General features: G+C 32.0%; 1 protein-coding gene across 1 annotated transcript; it reads left to right on the top strand.

Moving 5' to 3' along the window:
* The first annotated feature begins 9,981 nt into the window (after positions 1-9,981).
* LOC115715988 (peroxisomal acyl-coenzyme A oxidase 1) lies at positions 9,982-17,189 on the top strand. The gene is made up of 14 exons (XM_030644674.2): positions 9,982-10,414; positions 10,676-10,784; positions 10,895-10,956; positions 11,436-11,645; positions 11,762-11,849; positions 11,934-12,096; positions 12,672-12,870; positions 13,888-14,085; positions 14,489-14,620; positions 15,270-15,390; positions 15,609-15,719; positions 15,992-16,061; positions 16,493-16,676; positions 16,801-17,189. Exons 1-14 carry the CDS (start codon positions 10,277-10,279, stop codon positions 17,008-17,010), a joined length of 1,995 nt encoding a protein of 664 aa, XP_030500534.1. The 5' UTR covers positions 9,982-10,276; the 3' UTR covers positions 17,011-17,189.
* Positions 17,190-18,862: the final 1,673 nt, after the last annotated feature.

Here is an 18,862-nt window from a genome sequence, read left to right as displayed (position 1 = left end):
TTTTATATTTAATCCAAGTGAGACAATATTCTCCAATATCTCTTCTCAAAATAGTGGATATTTTTTCTCACCAATCTTGAATCACCTTATCACAAGGTGTGTTATTTGCTCGCTTTATTTTTTTTTAGATCTCAAGCGTCTTTGCACCATTTAAATCTCGTAGGATTGGCTAACCATCTGGTTAGGCATGGATCGAAAGCCCGTTGGAGATATGGCTATGATACCACGACAATAATCATGCGATTTCATCTCAAAACAAATTGGTGATGAGTGGAGTAGCCTAAGGGGTGAGCAACGGTCGGTTTGGTCAGTTTTTACACAAAAAAAAATCTAAAATTCGATTTTCATGGTTATAATCCGAAAACCGACTGACCATTATACAAATCTAAAATAACTGACCTTTTTAATCTACGGTTTGGTCGGTTTCAACTGACCAAACCGAACTTCGTTTTTAAATTTTTTATAATTATTTGAAAACTAAAAAAAAATTAGAGTATTGTATCAAATATCATATAATTTAAGAATAAATCTTTCTTACTTAAATAAATAATGTAAAATAATTTTTTTTAAATTTGTTCAAATTATTTGTGCTACTAATATGGTAATGAGTTATATTAAAAAATTTGTATTATTTTATAAATGTGTGTATATAATACGTAAATGCATCAAATTATAATAAAATAAAGTAATTAATAATTGAGACTTTAAATAAAAAAAATATGAGTAAAACTAGTTTAATAAAATTGCATATTAAATATGTACAAAAATAATATATTATATATAATATATATGTTCGGTCGGTTCTCGGTTTAGTCGATCGGTTTGCCATTGACACTAAAACTGACCATGTTAAGGCGGTTTTAACCGAAGGCGGTTTTTTCGGTGTCGGTTTTTTTGGTGTTCGGACGGTCGGTGTATTCAGTTTGGTCGGTTTCTTGAATTTTTTGCTCACCCCTAGAGTAGCCCATGTTCTTATATATGACTCAATATTTTTTACATTTAATCCATGTGAGACAATATTCTCCAATAACCTCTAACCCAAACTCCTGCCTGCAACCCACCACTATTTCTTCGAGTTGTAGTGACCGGAGGCCACCCCATTGACATTTGAAACGAAAATCACCACACACCATCTCAGAATAAGCAATGACATGTCGCGCCTCTGCCACTAACCACCAAACCAGTCAAGTGGGATTCATTAAACAACACCCATGACCGTCCCAAAAGAGATCAAACAAAAAAGGAAAAGGAAAGGTACTTCAATAGAAACTCACATAGGATACCGAGTCTGACTGAGATCCCCATGCCATAACAATTACTCCCGACCAAAGCCCTACCCAAGTCCATAGAAGAGTCGGCCAGATTGACCAGATGCAATCAAGGTTCTCTGACGGCTAGGTTATAAAGAGAGGAAAATCCTACCACGGATTAATTCTAATATATACTTCTACACAAGGCCAGCCGTAGGCATAGGCGGATTCGGGGGCCCAAAATAAAAATAATAAATTTCATTAGGCTTTTATTAAAGTAAAATTAAGTGTACTATAAATAATAAATATTCATAACTTAGTTGGTTGAGGTGTATGACATATTATAGAATGTTAAGGGTTTGAATCCCATAATATTTTTTTACAATATTTTTTGGGGCTCCATATTTAATTCATCTTGGACACATATATTCATAGGACCGGTCCTACTTCAACATATATAAATATTTGTATGTATAGATATATTTCTTTTTTAACTTCTAAGATTTATTTATTTATTTTTATTTTGAAATAGCTTATAAAATTACAAATATAAGTTTTAAAATGTTTTTTAGCAAATTTAAAATTATCAAAATTTAAATATTAATATTAATTTAAAATAAGGACATTACTAATTCAAAATTAATTATTTTATATTTGAACTAATAATTACGAAAACTACTAGGAAATGAGTAATATATATTTTACAATTACATATATTTTTTCAAAATAAATAATAAATATAAAATATATTTCTCCAATAATTTTGTAATTACATATTTATCCAAACATTAACTTTTATAATTAGTAAATATACCTTTACATTTTTACATGTTCTATTATTTTCACTTTACATTTCCTTAGTTAAAGCTGAGGTTGAGGTTAGGTACCTTCTTAAATTTGTCGGTTAACAAACAAAAGAGTAAGAATATTTATAATGTATTAGCATTAAACCCCAAAATTGATTTGACAGCAACCTTGTTGTTGGTTCATATTTTTTTTTTTTAGAAAAAGCGTTTATATTATAAATTCAAATAGTTATACCTCGTGGTCGTTACACAATATATTATTAGGTAAAACCGAAATCGGGATAGACTTAAACACTTGATGAGCAAACACCCATTTAACTACATTATGAGCGACAAAGTTACAAGTTCTACTTATATAAGTAAAATTACAATATATTGTTAGGTTGTCGTTGGTTCACATAAATAAATATGCTATTGGATTTTGGAAGTAATAAATACGATCTGATAATGAATAAATGATGATTGATGAGTCCACTATCTTCATGACCCACCTACACTACACTAACACTACTCAGTGCATTTCATCTCATGGGTCGGTGTATTTTTATTTTATTTTTGACCCTCAATTAAAACATTCATAAAATAAAGCTAATAATAACAAAATTATAGTTTTTTTAATGTTAAACGATGCGTATAATAGCATAAGTTTAGCTTATTTAATAGAATGTTATTTTTATTATTTTTTTTTTGAACTCAATTATTTTTTCTTTATATTTTAAAGAATGAGCTATAATAACTCAAATTTAATTACTTATTTGATGAAAAATTTAACTCCTTTGATAGGAATGCTCACCATCCATGATGTCAGCCATTGGAATATGTAAAATTTGTGATACATTTGAATCAATTTTTTTTTTTTTAAAAAAGAATACTATATTTAGCACCTTCTTTTATAATTGTGATAAAAAAAATTAACTTCAAGAAATCTACAAAATAGAGTCATTAAATTTTATTAATTTTATTTTGAATGGAAACTTTTTATTAATTAAAAAATTATATATAAAGTTATTTTTTAACTTTATATATATAAAGTTATTTAAATAACTAAATAAAAGGTAAAAAAAAATTAATTATAAAATACATTAATTGATAACAAATAATTAAATAATTAAACCGAAAACAAATAATTAAATAAAAAATGTGAAATATATTGTGTAAATTTGTTCTGCATACTAGTTTTCAAGTTGGCAGGGATTTAGGAATAAAAAAAATATCATTTTTACTCTGTGTTTTGCAAAAGTTACCAATTAAAATTTGTTTTTTGTTAAATAATAAAATGGACCTTGTATTTCTAAAATGGCATAAATAGGACCATGAACTGATTTTTTGTCAGACTAAAATTTAATAAAAATCCGATCTAAATGTGTTATGACAAAATTGTTTACATTTTTTTTTTTGTATATGTTTGAGTTATGAATTGTCTTCAAGTTAGTTATATTAAAAAAAAATTGTTGAAAATTAAGCTTAGGGTTCTATTTTTACCATTTTAGAAAATATATGGTCCATTAAATATCATTTAACAAAAAATAATACATATATTCATATATAGTAGAACCTCTATTTAAGAATACTCTATTCAAGAATAACCTTTATAAATAAGAATAACCTCTAAATTGTAATTAGTTATATATTTTTTAAGTTCTGTATTAACAAAGTATACCTCTATATAAGAATAATTATATCTTAATAAAATATATACATGTATTTTGTAAATTTATTTATGTAAAATTAATAATTTTATTTTAAATTATAATACATGTATGAAATTATATTTACTCTAAAATATTTCTATTATGATATAGTATTAATGATTATTTATTGTTATTATTGTTACATTGATATTTTTTGGTTTTTTATTTTTTTTTTCTAGTGTAACTCTATTTAGTTATAACCTCCCAATTAGAATATAATTTACTTGGTCCCAAGTTTATTCTTGGATAGAGATTCTACTGTGTATATATATATACATATGCAGTAATTTACCTCCAACGAGACTGCATTTGTTGCACCATGCATATATCCGTGTACTGTAGTCACGACATATATATTTTTTTTTGTATTTAATTAATATTTATATATATTTATATTAGTGTATTTATAAAATTAAGAAATTTAGAAAAATTTAACACGTTGAAAATAATGCACTTCTTTAAAAGTGGCACACTGATATACTCCTACATGTTTCGACATTCGAGAGACTTGTTTAGTCTCTTTTTTTTTCATGGTCGTGTACATTATAGTTATTTAAAACATTCTATAAAATTTAAAAAAATTTAACACGCCGAAAATAAAATTCAAACTTTCTGTCGCGTGAATCTTTTATTTAGAGGAGTGCATTGTAAAAGTACATTATAATATTTTTTATGTAAATTTAAATATGAATACTATAAATTATTTTTATTTTTAATATTATGATTTAAGTAAAAATTTATTATGTATTTTTTAAAAAAATTACACAGTAAAAATAATACAAATTTAAACACACATTAAAATTAAAATTAGACGCACTAGATATCATATTCTTATTTACCAAGAGTACGCATGCTTTATATTACACAATAGAACATTATAAAATTAAAGCATAGTCAATGCTACATAATAAAAGTATTACAAACTTAAACATACATTTAAAAATTAAAATTAAACACACCAAACACATTAAATGAAAAAAATAATAACATAGATATGAACCTTCAAAGATAAAATAAGATACAACAATTCAATAATGTGGAAGACTATTTCCTGATCTATCGAGATAGTCATAATATGGACTATAAACTTGTGAGTCATTTTTAGTTCTTTCACCTTGATCTTGAGGTCGTTGGCCTTCATCTTCAATGTCGTGTCTCGAATATTGAGATGCTCAATATTGTGATCCTTGATATTGTGACCCCTGATATTGTGATCCCTGATATTGAGATCCCTAACATTGTGATCCCTGATATTGAGATCCCTGGTATAGATATCCCTGATATTGAGATCCCTCATATTGAGATCCTTCTCATTGTTCTCCAACTTCGGATATTTGTGCTCTTTCATGTAAATTCATCTTTTTTTTTACTTTGAATGTACTGACGAACCTCTAGATCGGATATAGAATTCAAATCCGTGAATAAAATTTTTTGGTCAGCCTTTTTTCTATGACGTTCATTTATATTCTTCTTACTCTTTTCAAAAACTTGAGTGAGTTCTTTATTTTGTTCCATTAGTTTGTTGAATTAACCATTACCTAATTGTTTTTCCTTTAATTTTTTCACACCACATGGTCTTTTGTTGGATAAGTATTGATTTCCTCATTGTTCATGTTTGGATCAAATGAACTCATATTGGTGGATGTCGATGTTGGAGACTCAAAATTGTGAGATGATAATTTGGATGAAGTGAAATTAGGACCTTCGTGTTAGAATCTACGTGGTGCATTGATGTTGTCATCATTGAGAACTTTTGAATACCTTTGATGATGTGTCACAAATGATCAAATTTAAAACTTTTGTCGTGTTTTTTATCTTGGGTTAATAACATTTTTGCTTGAATTAACTGTTACAATATAAATTAAATAATAGCGTCAATAAAAGGTAAAAGAATAAGATAATAACAATTACTAAATTATAATCACAAACACTTACAATGTCTCTTGCTGAAGCACCACTTGGATTTTTATTTTCAATTTGGTTGGTACATCTCCTTAATTTTGCATCTGCACTATTAATAGTAGACATTTGAGTTTGCAAAGATCTTACTGGTTGAGGTTTATTACTAAATTTTCTATCTTTGTGGTACTCTGATTCATCTCTTGCTAAAAAATTATTACCTGTTTGGTTTCTTCCTATAATTGGTTCTTGAGAAATGTTAACATAGACACGACGCAAGTGCACATCTTCCTCTACTGAGTAAGAAGAACCACGAATGATTTTTTTTTTTTTTTGAAGAAAATGTAGCTATTTAGAATATGTTGAAGAGATCTGATCAAATGGAATGAGAAGTGTGAGATTATATAGGGAAGGAAAATACACTGTAACAGTTGAGATCGTGGTCAAATAATTTCAGCGGCCAAGATTAAACCGCGAGATTTCTTATCTTCTAATTTTAGATTCAGAAGATAAGGATGTGATGTGACAACACACTACAACAGTTGAGATCGTGGTAAAATAATTTCAGCAACCAAGATTAAACTGCTAGATTTCTTATCTTTTAATTTTGAATTCAAAAGATAAGGATGTGATGTGACAATATACTGTAATAGTTGATATCGTGGTCAAATAATTTAAGTGGCCAAGATGGAGACGAAGGACAGAGAGAGACAAGCAAACTTTTGCCATTCAACAATTCGTTTAGGAATTTTGATATAGGTCTAAAGTGATTCGAGTAAGACTTTGAGAGAAATCATGGGTTTTTTTTAATTAATATCTTAACCAAAGTGTGTCGGCCCTGATCCAAAATTAAAAGTACTAGGGCGGGTGGAGTGGGGCAGCGACCCAAATAAAACACATTTATTGTGGGTTAGGGGTTGCCCTGTCGGGTCAGAGCCCCATCTTGAACCGCAAAATAAACCCACCTTGCCATCCCAATATGGCAAAATTAAAGGGAGAAGGTTGAATATGATTACAAGAAGCAGTTTAAACATTATTAAGAGAACAAACAAAAATAGGGTTGAAAGACTTGTATTGAGATTGTGAACCAGTAGTTGTGGGGGACTGCAACTGAGTTGGTTGAATGACATTAAGACCACGATTACGATGATCTTCTATTATAATAGCCTTGGAGTCTCGATCCTTAACGAAATAGTGGTTAGGATAGAACTCAATATAGGCATTATTATCAAAGAAAAATTCAGAGACACTAATCAAATTTTTGGTAATTTGAGGAACATATACCATATTGTTAAGAGTAAGGGATTCGGAAGAAAAAGGAATGTGAAAGACTTTCTTACCAATATTGTGGATAGATAGACCTGCACCATCACCCATGTGAAGTTATTCATGACCAAAATATGGTTCTTTATGAGTGAAAGTAGACTCATCAACAGTGCAATGACTAATAACACCAGAATAAGGGTACCAAGAAGCATCAAGCACAATATCTGTTGTGGCTATGTTATGTTGGCAACACCAACACCAACACCAAGAAATTCCATAAATCATTAGTAACATCGAGTAGCAAGATGACCTGGTTTGGAGCACAACTGACAAACAGGTCGAGATCTAGAAGGATTTGATGTTGATGGTGGAGAAGAACTTGATATAATACCTTGACCAATTGAAGAAGTGGAATTATTGGAGAAAGATCCACCTTGAGGGAGAAAAACATAAGGGTTCCAGCTAGTATGACCTCTACCAAAGGGCATGCCATTTAGATTGAAGGAAGATCTAGAATCATTCAAAGAAGGATATTACAATTCCTAACAATATTAGCATAATTAAGATCTTAAATTGTAATTTCCTCATTTTAAGCCTCCATTGGGCCTTTACACCTATGGAATGATGGCTCTTATGCACGAGTACGTCACTTTGGATGCTTCATAGAATGACGACTCACCCTACAAACCAACACGAGTGTTTCCAGTGTGCTTGACCTGGGGTAATTTCATGATGGGTGACCTCCTGGGAAGTTTTCCCAAGAAGTGTGCGATTGAGGACAAAGCATGCTGGAAACACTTGTGTTGGTTTGTAGGGTCAGTCATCATTCCATGAAGCAGTCAAAGTGACGTACTCGTGTATAAAAGCCATCATTCTGTGGGTGTAAGGGACTAATGGAGGCTTGAAACGGGGACGTTACAAATGGTATCAGAGGTTTGACCCAGTCGGAAGTGTGGTCGACGAGGACGTCAGACCCTATAAGGGGGGTGATTGTGACAGTTAGTAGTCCTGTGATCCGTAAGGAGAAATACCAGGTAAGCTGTGCAATCCCATACTACCTGGGGAATGTCAAGTGGAATGATTCTGAGACTGTGTAGGTATGGGACTACACAGTTGAAGAGGGCTTAAATGGATTGATTGGTACTACCTATATCAACAAGATGCATCTTCTTTTCTGCTAGCCCATCATGAAAGAACTCTACAGTTAAGCGTGCTTAGCTCGGGGTAATTTCAGGATGGGTGATCTAGTGGGAAGTTTCCCAAGAAGCGGGCGAGTGAGGATAAAGCACGCTGGAAAGACTTGTGTTGGTATGTAGGGCCAGTCATCAGTCCAGGAAGCAGCCAGAGTGATGTGTTCTTTAACTATAACATGGTGACAAATCGATCCAAGGTGATCAATAAGAGATTTAATGTGTGAAAGATATTCATTGATAAACATAGTTCCTTTCTTGATGTTTTGTAGTTGATTAGTAAATTGATCAACCTTAGCACTAGTCTAAGTTGCAAAATATTCCTCAAGAGTGTGCCAAACCTGAGCTGAAGTGTCATTGCCAACCACGTGAGTGAGAACTCCTTTAAGCATAGAAGAAAGAAGCCAATAATATAGGAGTTGATCTTGCTGCTCCCATTGATGAAATAAAGGATTAATCCGATTCGCAACATGATCTTTATCAAAAATAAATTTTTAAGGCTGATTGACTTGATCAGCGATGTAATCATGGAGATTGTGACCTCAAATTGCAAAAACCACTTGAGGATGCTAGAGAAGGAAGTTATTATTACCGAGATTCACAAAGAGCTTATGTGAGAAAACAACGAGATGAAACGAATGAGTTGGAGCTACAAGGAATTTACAGTCGCTATATGGATGGACAAGATCAAAAATTATTTGATGAAGAACAGAAGCACATAATCGAGGAAGAGAAAAACAATCTTGGAGAGAAAAAGAATTGGCTACTCTGATACCATGATAAGATTCAAGAAACAGATTTACAAAATGATTCTCTTTATTGATAAAATGAGCTCTAGCTCAGTATTTATACAATGCTCAAATCATAACTAACAACCTCGGTTAACAGCTGTAACTATTGAATTACAATCTTTTAACATCCAACATTGTTTATTATAGGCTAAATAACCCATAAGTATTTAAATTTTTAAGTTTGTAAGCAACATAAACTCAATAATTTTTTTAAGGGTAAATACCATTTTGGACCCTCTGTTTTACAAAAGTTACCAATTCGACCTGTGTTTTGTTAAATGACAAAATGGACCCTGTATTTTCTAAAATAGTACAAATAGGACCCTGAATTGATTTTTTGTCAAAAAAAAGTTTAATTATAATCCGATCTAAAATTTCTATGACAAAACTGTTTACATTTTTTGTATCTGTTCGTATTAAGCATTGTCTTCAAGTTAGTTGTATTAAAAAAAAAGTTGTCAAAAATTAAGCTCAGGGTCCTATTTTTACTATTTTAGAAATTACAGGGTCCATTTTGTTATTTAACAAAACACAGGGTCCAATCTGTAACTTTTGCAAAACACAGGGTCCAAAATGATATTTACCCTTTTTTTTAATAAAGATTTCGTTTTGAATTTATTAAAAAAATTTAAAAGTAACTGATATTATATATTTTCGTCAAAACTCAAAATTATTGAATTTATGTCCCTTACAAACTCAAAATTTCAAATCCTTTTATTATTATGTTGCTATTTACTTTTTATAGTATAATTTTTTAATATATTATTCAATTATCTACGTGGGTAGATTAGATATTCAATTATCTAATACTTAATAAAAAAAGCAATTATGTCCAAAAATAAAGAAAAGTGGAATCATACGTAAAACGAAGAATTACAACCGAAGAAGATACCAAAACAGACTTGAATTCCAACTAGTCATAGTCAAACTCAAATCTCATCCGAATTAAAAAAAACGTTTTTTTTTTTGTAATTTGTTTTTTTAAAACGGAGAAAACAAAGAAAAACCAAAATGATATGATATGGTAACAAATTTTCCACGTGAGAAATTGATATTATAATTAGAAAAAAAAAAAAAAGCGTTAGAACAAAGTTATTGGGAAGCGGAACACGGATGGCAATCAATAATAAAAATATAAATAATATAATAATAATATATAATATTATATCCAATCTTTTCCTGTTCTGACTTTCCAGAAAAAAAAAAAATCTGTTTTTGACTTCTTTGCTGCTATAAATATCGACCACTGTGAAATCAGCTTTCTTCGTTCATCCCTTTCTTCTTCCTCTCTCCCACTCAGCCATTGTCGGTTCAGCCTTCTTTCGATTTCGCTTCTGAATTTCGTTTCGTATTTGGGGGTTTTGTTTCTGTGAATTGTTGGGAATGGAGGGCGTAGATCATCTGGCGCATGAGAGGAGCAAGGCTCAGTTTGATGTTGATGAATTAAAGATCGTCTGGGCTGGTTCTCGCCATGAATTCGAAGTCTCCGATCGGATTGCTCGCCTCGTCGCTTCTGATCCGGTGATTTTTCGTTTGATTTACTATTATTATTATTTTTTATTTTCTGTAAATTTTCGTACCTGTTCTAATTGGTTCATCGATGATATACGATATTTGTTACTCTTCCTTCCTGTATATTTTTGGGTCTAAAACTTTTTTTTTTTAACTATTTGTTTTGTTCGGGGGAATGTAGTCGGTAAACCCTGTTGTTCGAGGGGGAAAGGAATAGGCCAGATTTGTTTTTCTTTTTAATAATTGGTTGTTGTTTTGTATTCTCGATAGGTCTTTCGGAAGGATAATAGAACCATGTTAGCTAGGAAAGACTTGTTCAAAAATACATTGAGGAAAGCGGCTCATGCATGGAAGCGGATTATTGAGCTTCGACTCACTGGTATGTCTTAATCATGTTGTTTTTAAACAAAAAAAGTGCCTTTAGTCGAAAAAGATGCTCTATCATGTTATAGTAATGACCATTTTTTTTTAAATGTAATTGTGTTACAGAGGAAGAGGCAAAAAAGTTGAGGTTTTTCGTGGACGAGCCTGCTTATACTGATCTTCATTGGGTAGGTTTTCCTCTATCATAAAAATTGTTCATATTTGAGGAGGTGATATGCATCTCTCGTTCAAGTCGATTCTTGTTTAGTTACATGAATTCAATGTGAAAAAGACTGTTTTTTTATATATTATTTTTTTTTGCTTGAATTGATGAAAGATTGATGCCTAGGCTTTAGCTTTGATAGATAAAAGAAACACTGAAGAAAGATGGCTAGGCCTTACGAACTTTTTCACACCTAGTTTCGTACAGCCTCAAGCTCAGCTCTTTATATAGAGCTATCGACATTCTCACTTAGAAAAAATCCCAACGTGTAAACATGCACACCATCTTATTATCTTTCTGGGTACTAATTAAATAAGCCATTACCCCGCTACTCAAGTATCACTGTAAATACCTCATAATATAATAATAATTAAAAACATTATTTCATTAAATAAATTTTCTCATAAAGCTTTTTACATGAAGTAACATATGAATAAAATTCAGGGAATGTTTGTACCTGCTATTCAAGGACAAGGCACTGACGAGCAGCAGGCTAAATGGTTACCTTTGGCATATAAGATGCAAATAATTGGTTGTTATGCTCAGACTGAACTTGGTCACGGTTCTAATGTTCAAGGACTTGAAACTACTGCCACTTTTGATCCCCAAGCGGATGAGTTCATTATCAATAGTCCAACACTTACTTCAAGCAAGGTGAGTAATAAGATTCATAATAAACTTTATAATATTCGTTTTGTAAGAACAAAAATTGAAAAACTATGATGAACTCAAACTTTATATTTTCTTTCTCCCTTGATTGTGATGTGTAGTGGTGGCCTGGAGGATTGGGCAAAATATCTACACATGCTGTTGTTTATGCACGTCTTATTACTGATGGTCAGGACCATGGAGTGCATGGTAAGAACTGAGTTAATTAGTTGAATCTTGTTGCAGGAGGAATGCTTTACTTGATATTAATTGTTTAATGCTTCCATTTTGTAGGTTTCATTGTCCAACTTAGAAGTTTGGAAGATCATTTGCCTCTTCCAGGCATAACTGTTGGTGATATTGGAATGAAATTTGGTAGTGGAGCATACAATAGTATGGATAATGGGGTATTGAGATTTGATCATGTGCGCATCCCAAGGGATCAAATGTTGATGAGGTTTGTGCTTCTCTAGCTCGGATCTCCTCTTTGTATTTATGTCTATACAATGTGAATAGTTTTGTTTACCCTGTAATAGCTAGTACATACATAAGTAGTCACATGCTCTTTGTCAGGTTTACTTTCATTTCTTATTAATCATCATTTTCTTTTCCATTTTATTATGCTTCTCACTGAGTGCTATATTGTCTAACTAACTTGATTTGAAATCTTGTAACATTTTGAATTGTCTTTGGGCTGTCCTGTTGTACAATTTATGCAAATTGGATGCAATTTCTTTTTTTCTTTTTTTTTTCCTTTTTCTGGGACAAACTAGATTATCCATACTTTTTTTTTTATATAGAAATAATTGGTCCAATGACATGCCCTTAAATTTGTTTTAGATGAATTATGAACACGTATCTGCAGTGGATTAAAATATCCCGAGTTAATTTCATCTGGTTTGTGAAAGAAAAGGGAACCTTTTGGAGATTTTTTAAGAATTAACATTCCAATTCAGATGTCCATATATATGTTGTCAAGGATACTTAACTAGGATCAGCAGACTAAAATTCATTCAATTTCAAATGTTTCAGGGTTTCACAGGTGACAAGAGAAGGGAAATATATGCAATCCAATGTTCCGCGGCAGCTAGTTTATGGTACTATGGTATTTGTGCGGAAAGCTATTGTACTTGATGCTTCATGTGCTCTGTCACGGGCAGTTTGTATAGCTACAAGATACAGTGCTGTTCGTAGACAATTTGGCTCACAAAAGGATGGTGTTGAGACCCAGGTATGTTTTTAAATGTTTTATTTTGTTTGAGACTGTTATGCCATTTCTACTCTAATAAAGAGAGAGAGAGACGTCACATAAACTGTTGTATGTTGAGTTATTATTTTGGGTAAAAAGTTGTCAGTAGATGTTCGGGGAGATTGATTATTATTTTAATATTATAATTGCTCAATTTTAGTCTAGTCAGCTCAAACTCACCAAAGAGAAGCAAATTTTGCCAAATTTTAGGATTGCCTTGAAGAGTTTTCAAGTAGATATGATTTTGTAGAATTTGAAACATAGGTCATAAAAATGTATGAATGGTTTGAGTGGATCGTATAAAATGTTTGTAGGATAGTGCATAAATAATTCCACTCAAATTATTAAGGCTCCAATTGTAAAGACTTTTCTCTTCCTCTTGGCAATTCTAAGCATACTTTCCTTGTAATTGCTATCCTTTGAAGATTGATATTACTCCTAGGATAATCTTGCTCAAGGTGCGATGACATATTTGTATCAACTAGGACTGTAACATCAAATCAGATTATTTTGGATCAGATATAGAAACTGACATAGGACTTCTGTAATGGAGATGTTACATATGGTGTAATCATTCCAAAAATAGGACTGTAGCTTTTGTATATTGTATGTATGTGGTTCATTGTGTGGCCATATAGGTCAGATAGCTTGAGCGCGAGCAAGAAGAGAGATAAGGAAGTGGTATATTTCTCTGTAAACTTTGTCTGGGGAGCTATATGGGTTTCCCAGCAAACAAGGATTGAGAGAGCAAGAGTTGGCTTGGGTTTTTGGGGAAGTGAAAACTATTACAAAAAAAATGTTAGTGAAAGCTTTCTTGTGCTCTACCATTGGCATAATATTGGTTTTGCACAATGTTAAATTATTGTATTCTTTATGTTCTTCTAAAGTCTTGTTCTTGTGTGTTTTCAACAATATGTTTAAGGACGTTATTAACTACCAATCTTTTGGTTCTCTCTCTCTCTCTCTCTCTCTCTCTCTCTCTCTCTCTCTCTCCTATAGGTGATTGATTACAAAACACAGCAACATAGGCTCTTCCCTCTATTGGCCTCTGCTTATGCTTTCAGATTTGTTGGTGAATGGTTAAGCTGGCTATATACGGACGTGACCCAAAGGTTGCAAGCCAAAGATTTCTCTACATTGCCTGAGGCTCATGCATGCACTGCGGGGTTGAAGTCATTGACTACTTCTGCCACTGCTGTAAGTGGTCCCATCAGAAATTCCTAATGTGTATCTTTTGTTCACTTTAAAGTTGATTAGATCTCTTGTATATGGTCTGAAAGAAATGTTTGCTGAGAGATTATCTTGCACTTGTTTGTTTACCCATGCTTGTGTATCCCGATATTCTTTTTAGCTCTATAAGCTATGCATCAGTGTTTTTATCACGTTCATGTTTTAAAATGTTTTTTGAAGTGGCGAAGCTAGTAATTGTTTCAAATATCAAAGGCTTACAGTTGATTTAAATATTGACATCCTTTGGCATGTGCTGGGATTGTGTGATTCATGAGTAGCTTTGATGTTTTTCTTGTATTTCATTCCAGGCCCTAAATAAACAAACATCTGACTCAAGGGTTTCTTATTTTGACTGTATGTTTGTTTTCAGGATGGTATTGAAGAATGCAGAAAATTATGTGGTGGCCATGGTTACCTGTCTAGCAGTGGGCTTCCTGAGCTATTTGCAGTTTATGTTCCTGCCTGTACATACGAAGGAGACAATGTTGTGCTACTTCTACAGGTTTGTATATGTTGATAATTTAATCAACATACATATATTTAACATGATTTTATTGATTTATCTATTCATTTATTTTAAAAAACTAGTCTAAAGTAGTGAAACTTAAGTCAACAGAAAATATGTTTTAATTCAGATAAATTGATGAAAGAGGGCCAGCTGAATCTTTGAAATTCTTAAGTTTCTTTTATGTCTTGTATATTGGGTCATTACTCAATAATTACTTCATTATTAACTTATATATGGTTACATAGGATTCTCTCCATGTACGAAAATACGTATATTTGTGGATAGAGAGGGCACTAGAATGCATCTGATATTGTCCATTCAAGTCCTGAGTACCATTACTTACAGTAAGGCTAGGCCAACTGAAATGGTAGTTTAAGGAAATTTGACTGATGTTGGATGGGATGATTGCATACCATTCAATATCTCTTCATGTTCTTTAGAACCATATTCATTTAGGGGACTGTGAAAATGTCAAAGTTGCAGGCACTACCACAAGGCACTAGTTTCAGGATTTTTATAATAATCAATTCTGTAATTACTTGTATATGGTGACAAATCTTCTTCTTCTTTTTTTTCCTCCATTTACTGGCATGAGCTAAAAAAACTGTAAGTACTTAGCCTTCACTATACATTTAATCTTCAGGTTGCAAGGTTTCTCATGAAGACTGTTTCTCAGTTGGTGTCTGGTAAAAAGCCTGTTGGTACCACATCATATTTGGGGCGTGTTGAACATCTCATGCAATCTCAACCAAATGTGCATAAAGGCTAGTTTTTCCACTCCCTCTAAAATTTCATGGAAAGTAGATAATTTACATATTTTAAAATTATGACATTGGTTTCAGTTTGGTCTGTGTCTGAAGAATTGGAATTTAATGGTAACCATGCAGGACAATAATGAGTAGAGAACCTATATATGATTTAAGATTGCATCATTAAATATTCTTAAATTAATGAAATTGTAACATTCTTTCTGATTCTACAGCTGAGGATTGGTTACAGCCTAGTGTCATGGTGGAGGTATTTGAAGCAAGAGCCACCAGAATGTCCGTTGCCTGTGCTCAGAACCTTAGAAAGTTTCCAAATCAGGAAGATGGTATGTAAATTACTACAGTTGTTTACTTTTGTCCTTTTCTGGATCAAATATCTAAGTGGTGATATTCATGGGGATGATAGGACATTATCCCAATTTAAGTTTCAGATGTTTAATATTTTGCACGTCTAATATATTGTGAACATCTACACTTCACTGAGTCGAAAACATGGTTGATGGGTCGTACTTGTATTTGATGCTATGTGCAAAAATCGATGATGATTTCTCCCCCAGACTGTTTATTTATGTGTCACTTATGTTTCCTCTTACCCCAGGCTTTGCAGAACTCTCAGCTGATTTAATTGAGGCAGCAGTTGCTCATTGTCAATTAATTGTCGTTTCTAAGTAAGCTTTTCTCTTATCTTTATGTCTAAAATATAGTCTCCAAGTTTCTTAATCATAGTATTGGTTAGTTTTCCCTTGTGAACCATCTCTTTTTATTCAGTCTAATGCAATTGCAAAGTATAGTTGCATTACAATCAAGTATGTGCTAAGCATTATTCTCTTAGTGGAATTAAAAGATAAATATACAAAAATTAAAGTGTATTATCTTTTCTGCTCAAAAGTTTATATTGGTGATTTTTAGGGACTGGTCTCATAATCTAAAGTAATTTCCTTGGAACTTTGGAGGGGTTTTATCTTCATAATTTAGCCTAGACTTTAAAAATTCTTTTAGTTTTCTGTAAAAGAAAAGGTTATTGCAGCAAAGTTGCCTACCCTACCAGCCGGTGTTGATTACTTATTTGTTGGTCTCATCTCTTATTCTCTTACATCAGGTTCATTGAGAAATTACAACAAGACATTCCTGGAAAAGGAGTGAAGGAACAGATGCAGAGTCTTTGTTACATTTATGCTCTGTCCCTTATCCACAAACATCTCGGCGATTTTGTTGCCACTGGCTGCATTACACCCAAGCAAGCCTCGCTCGCAAATGAACAACTTCGTTCTTTATATACCAAGGTTTGTACCATATATCTCACTTTCATCATGATCCTTTATTTCCTCCTGAATTTTTTTAGTACTTTGACCACTTTGCTCATCTTTAATACTAAAATTACGAGTTACCTGGATCATCATCCACCAGGTCCGCCCCAATGCGGTTGCCCTTGTTGATGCATTCAATTACACCGACCACTATCTTAGCTCGGTGCTTGGCCGCTACGACGGTAACGTGTATCAGAACCTGTATGATGAGGCATGGAAGGATCCTCTGAATGAATCAGTTGTGCCTGATGGCTACCAGGAATACGTAAGACCCCTTCTGAAGCAGCAGCTGCGCAATGCCAGACTCTAAAGATGATTGGCAAATAGGCCAGTTAGTTTGATAAATTTATCAAATAATTGTGATATGATATTGCAATGTTAATTATGAATTTAGCTGTTTTATTTATTTAAACAGAAAGAATATATAAATATATAAATATAAATATATATTATATTAAATGTGGTTATATAAATATTTATTTTCTTAAATATTGTAATTTAAATTTATATTTATTAATTATGACACTTTGTTGTTTAAATTAATGAATATATTTAAATTATATTTTATTTGATAATTATTAAATTAAAATTGGAATTTAAATAGTTTAGATTTAATTTAAGGAAAAATTTGAAAAAGACGAGTATTTTAATCAACGTTCGATTGAACAAAATGAAAAAAAAAAAAAAACCAAACAGTGGATTTCGGCTGTAGGGTTTTTATTAAGCCCATTTATCTTTTATTTGATTTAATCTAGTGAAAATTACATGGGTTTTTGAAAATATTTTACTTAAATATGGCAATTTTAACTTTGACCACATTATATGGCATTTTATTGTTTTAAAACTTTTATATGGTTTATATTGTGCCATATGTTTGATATATTTAATTTCAAAAACCATATCTGTAAAAAAAACTAAAATAGAAGAAGGGTCTCCTTCTCTATTCAACTCAACCGTATCCGCCTCCCTCCAACAGCAGCCCCGGCCATAGCTCCACCACCGTTCACACCTCTCTCTCTCTTTCTCTTCCTACTCGACGGCAAAGGGCATCAATTCTCTTCGTACAGATCTTGATAAGCAAGCAAAGCAAAGTAATGACAATGGAAGAAGAGACCTAACTAGTCAAACTTTGCATAGCTACAACTTATGAGAGCAAACACAACATAGATCAATGGCAGAAGCAGAAACGAACTCTCGAATGCCTGCCTTCTCACCTAGCCGAAGCTCTTCTTCACGTCTTCTCTCTCGTCGTCTCCTCTACCTTTCATCACTCAAGTATGAAGAACAAAATAGTCTTATTTTTCTCATCTTTTAATCAGATCTAGATGTGATTTTCTCTAAAGATTATATTTTGATATATTATCAAAGTTTAAAAGTATGATTTTTGATATAGGTTTCTGTTTTTTCACTCAGAATTTTCAAGAAAATTGTGGAGAAAGTTGATCTCAGAGATTAAAATTATGTTGATGGAGAATGGATGACTTGGAGCTTTTAAGTGTTTGAGTTCTTTGAAAATTGCAAATTGTACTAAGCTTAACAATTATGCTCTTTGGGCTATTTCAGGTATATATGTAATTAGATGTATTTTGATTCGTTTGTAAGGAAGTTGGTTTCATGAATTCATTTACTTTATTTTGTTGGAAGCTCTTGATGCTATGTTAGATGTTTCTCGGTATAAAGTTGAATATTTGGTTCTTGGGTTATTGATATCTTCTGTTTATTATCTGTTACTTCAGGCATCGTCTATTGTTATTGCAACATTGCATGTTTACTATATGTGTGGAATGTTGATACATAGGGTATTGTCTTTATAATTCTTTGGAAGATTAATCTGGTTTCTGATCAAGTACTTTTTTAGTATGTTAGGGTGGTGGTGGCTTGGGTTTATTAGTTTTAATGTTTGGTGGTATTCTAGTTTCGATTTGGACTACTTTCTAAGGGACTACTCATTTTAAGTGTTTATTTTGATCTCTCTCTGAATACTCTCGACTACTCATTTTCACATTCAGACGTATGTGTAGTATAGTAGTAGGTCTACTATTCTAATTTCTACTATCATGGACTCATTTAGATAAGAAACACTGTTTAAATGGTAAATTTATGCATAATATGAATAAAACTATATAGAAATAAAAAACAAAATGACACTATCTTAACATTGA

Source organism: Cannabis sativa, chromosome 5, assembly GCF_029168945.1.
Source record: "Cannabis sativa cultivar Pink pepper isolate KNU-18-1 chromosome 5, ASM2916894v1, whole genome shotgun sequence".
In the NCBI taxonomy this organism is placed as follows: domain Eukaryota; kingdom Viridiplantae; phylum Streptophyta; class Magnoliopsida; order Rosales; family Cannabaceae; genus Cannabis; species Cannabis sativa.
This window is presented reverse-complemented; position numbering and strand designations above follow the sequence as displayed.

Coding starts and splice junctions, on each gene's coding strand:
- LOC115715988 (XM_030644674.2), top strand. CDS start 10,277: ATGGAGGGCGTAGATCATCTGGCGCATGAGAGGAGCAAGGCTCAGTTT. Junction 11,646..11,761: donor CAACACTTACTTCAAGCAAG/GTGAGTAATAAG, acceptor TGTGATGTGTAG/TGGTGGCCTGGAGGATTGGG. Junction 16,677..16,800: donor TTCGTTCTTTATATACCAAG/GTTTGTACCATA, acceptor ATCATCCACCAG/GTCCGCCCCAATGCGGTTGC.